Below are 3,148 nucleotides of genomic sequence, written 5' to 3'. Positions count from 1 at the left end.
AACGGTATGTATGTATGTATGTGTGTGTATATATACAGAATTGCAAGAGACCATCTATATACACACACACACATACAAGAGGTGGACAAAAATATGGAAGTAACATCCTAGTTTGAATAGGAACCAGAACTCTTTTTTGAGCAACACCAATTTTTACTCTTCTGGACCACACTTCCCTCCTCCCTTGTAATCAAGTTCACATTAAAAGGTGTTAATTGGCTAAACTTTTCTATTTGTAAAAAACAAGAACAATGTACTTTAAAGTAGTTTCTAATTTTGGTGCAAACCAAATCCCAACTTTCAAGTGCACTCTTAACAAGTAAATTGTTATTACAAGATTAATTGTGGACACCAACTGTGGTGAGCAGAAGGGACAGTTCTCTCTTTCAAGAAGCTTAGAAGTGACTGACAATGAAAACCAGTTTTATGCTATTACTGTGTGTGCTTTAAAACTATAGTATATTTCAATTCCAGGATAAATATTATTCCATTTTTACTTTCTAAAAATCCAAGAGCTTCCACTGATTGCTAGATCTTTAAACCTCCATAAAAATTTGCCTCCTACAAAATTAAACTTTGAATGGAATTGCTAAATATTACCTAATTTCCAGGAAAGAAAATAGCCATCATAATAGGACCAAAATGTTGTACTACTTGTAACTTTTTAGCACTTTATTAGCTCAGGCATTAATTATGTATCTGGGAAGATGTTTTAATAATCCATTTTTTATGTTTTTTGTTAGTTTCTTTCACTTTTAGTGATATATTGTTTCTTTTGTAATTTTTACTTCAGCTGTGGTAATATTCTTATCATATCTTTTCTGACAGGGAATCAAAATAAAGACCAATCAGGTAATGCTGGTATAAGAGCTGTTTCTGATCTCTTTCGTCTGATATACCTTCTTCTTCTGGTGAAATTTGTCAAAAATGTGTGAATAAACGTAATGTTCACATGGAATTCTCAAGATATACACCTATTCTTCCAAAATCCTTAATCATGGAACTTAACAAGACACAACAACAGAGACTTGTCTTGAATTTTAACACTAGAATACATTGATTTTGTAGAGTGGTTATCCATGATCTTTATTCTTCACAAAACCTTGAGAAACACTTACTCAAAAGGCAGCTGTTTATAATGATCTGAGTGGAATGATAAACTTGTCTGTATGAAAATAAGGTGTGGTTGTCTTCAAAACACTGAAAGGATGCTTTACCAAATTAAATATTAAAAGAAGGAACATCATGTTTTAGTATACTATTATATATTTAAATTTCATTATTTGGAAATAATTTTACAAAGTGATCTAACAAAATCTGTTTAAATAACAGAATGAATACTGAGTTTGAATCTGTCTAACATGAGCTAAGTATAATTAGGTTTTTAATATTGTTGTAATGTTCTTTATTATATTTGTGATTGAAAGTTGATAGGTTTTGAAGTTATGGACTTTCAAGTTAAAGTTAAAATAAAGGATGTTATAAAGTCAAGAGAAAAAGAAAGATATTTTTTTGTGAATCTTCTGTGTTTCAGAACTGCTGTTTTTCTGCACAAAGAAAAAAATACTTATTTAATACAGAATATTTAAAACAATAAATTGATTATTGTTAGAGTTTACAGATCTGGATGTTTGTTTAAGAATCAAAATTAAACATTTATTAGAACTTGAATTGAAAGGGCTAATTTTTGTTATTATTTATTCATGATTTTTATAAGTACAAACATTATCTAAGGCTTTATGAGCATAAAACACCGAATTATCAAATGTAATGTAGCCCCAACTAACTCAGCTTCCTAGACCTAATAATTTAAAACAAATAAAAACATTTTATTAAGAATAATAATATTTTCAAAATACTCATACACTATAAAAGAAAGACTTAAAAATTGATGTTCAATTTACCATTAAAATTTTAGTTACAAAAGAGCACAACATGTTTTGATGAAGTAATATATCATTTTATGTTAATCAGCAAAAATAATTTCATTAGTTTTACAGTAGGAAAATGTGGCTTATCTTCTTTGTAAAGAAGTAAACTTGGATGTTTTTAGCCTGTTGTAGCAAAAGAAATATTTAACAAACTTATTGTTACATTTTGAACAGTACTAAGCAAGAATGTTTCTGTTGTATGCAAATACAGACTTTTTGTTAACAATGGAGTACCTGCATATTCAAACTATTTATATCAACCATCATTTGGTTTGATCTGTTTTTTAAAAAAAAAATTATATGTTAATAGAACAATTATTCAGAATTAGAATAAATCAGTAAATCTGAGTGGATCAGTTTTGTTGTAATAAAATGAAAACTCAATACAAAAGGTGTTAGAATGAAAATCCTATACACCAAGAAAGCTAGTAAAAATATAATGACAACTGTACAGTTTATTTATGAGACATTTGTGTTAACATGTGGTTTTGAAATTAGCTGTAATATGACATTGTTCTATGGTAAAGCAATTATAATAAAAAAAATTGATATAGTGTAATTTTCTTTAGTATTTGTTATGAAACAAATAAAAGACTCACTACTAAAATGAACAGTGCATGTAGTAAAAGATTTTAGATAAAATTCAACTTCACATTTTCACTAAAATAATTTTTAGCCATTTTACAGAAATTTATAGGTTAATAAATCACAATATTTGGAATAAAGAAAGAAAGAAAAATATAAACGTTATTGTTTGCTATGTCAACCTACAGACAAGAAAATCAAGAATTTCAATGGTCAGAGAAATAAGAAAGGTGAGACAGACTTCTCAAAAATAAAAAAATATACCCACTTTTTTAGTGGTCAAACAAAATAAAACATAAAAATTAACATGAATGAAAGGCAAACTGAATACAAAAAGCAAAAGAACTAAATTAAAGTAATATGATTTAAGAGATTGAAGCTTAAGATATGGAGAAATTTGTAAAATTAAAGTTTATAGTGGAAATTAAAATCACAAAATATAGCTCATGGGTTGTTTTGCAAACACTGAAAAAGACAAAAAACAGAGTCACTTATAACTCCGTCTTATATGTCTTTTAAATTTAAATTTAATCTCTTTAACAACTCATACCAACTTTATAAATAATATTACCTCTAATTATATTGAGTATGACCTGGTTCAGACTGCTCTCCCACTATAGATAGTTGTTGGT

General features: G+C 27.6%; 1 protein-coding gene across 1 annotated transcript in view; it reads left to right on the top strand.

The window, feature by feature from the left end:
- LOC106466360 overlaps positions 1–2,485 on the top strand; it is a 79,938-nt gene extending 77,453 nt beyond the window's left edge. The window contains exon 14 of the mRNA XM_022394349.1: positions 829–2,485. Coding sequence (XP_022250057.1) covers positions 829–935 — 107 coding nt within the window. The 3' untranslated portion in view covers positions 936–2,485. The remainder of the gene's footprint in view (positions 1–828) is intronic.
- The last annotated feature ends 663 nt before the right edge of the window (positions 2,486–3,148 follow it).

Source organism: Limulus polyphemus, unplaced genomic scaffold (genome assembly GCF_000517525.1).
Source record: "Limulus polyphemus unplaced genomic scaffold, Limulus_polyphemus-2.1.2 Scaffold2236, whole genome shotgun sequence".
Taxonomy (NCBI): Eukaryota; Metazoa; Arthropoda; class Merostomata; order Xiphosura; family Limulidae; genus Limulus; species Limulus polyphemus.
The sequence above is the reverse complement of the archived record's forward strand: the minus strand, read 5'-3'. Positions and strand labels throughout refer to the sequence as shown.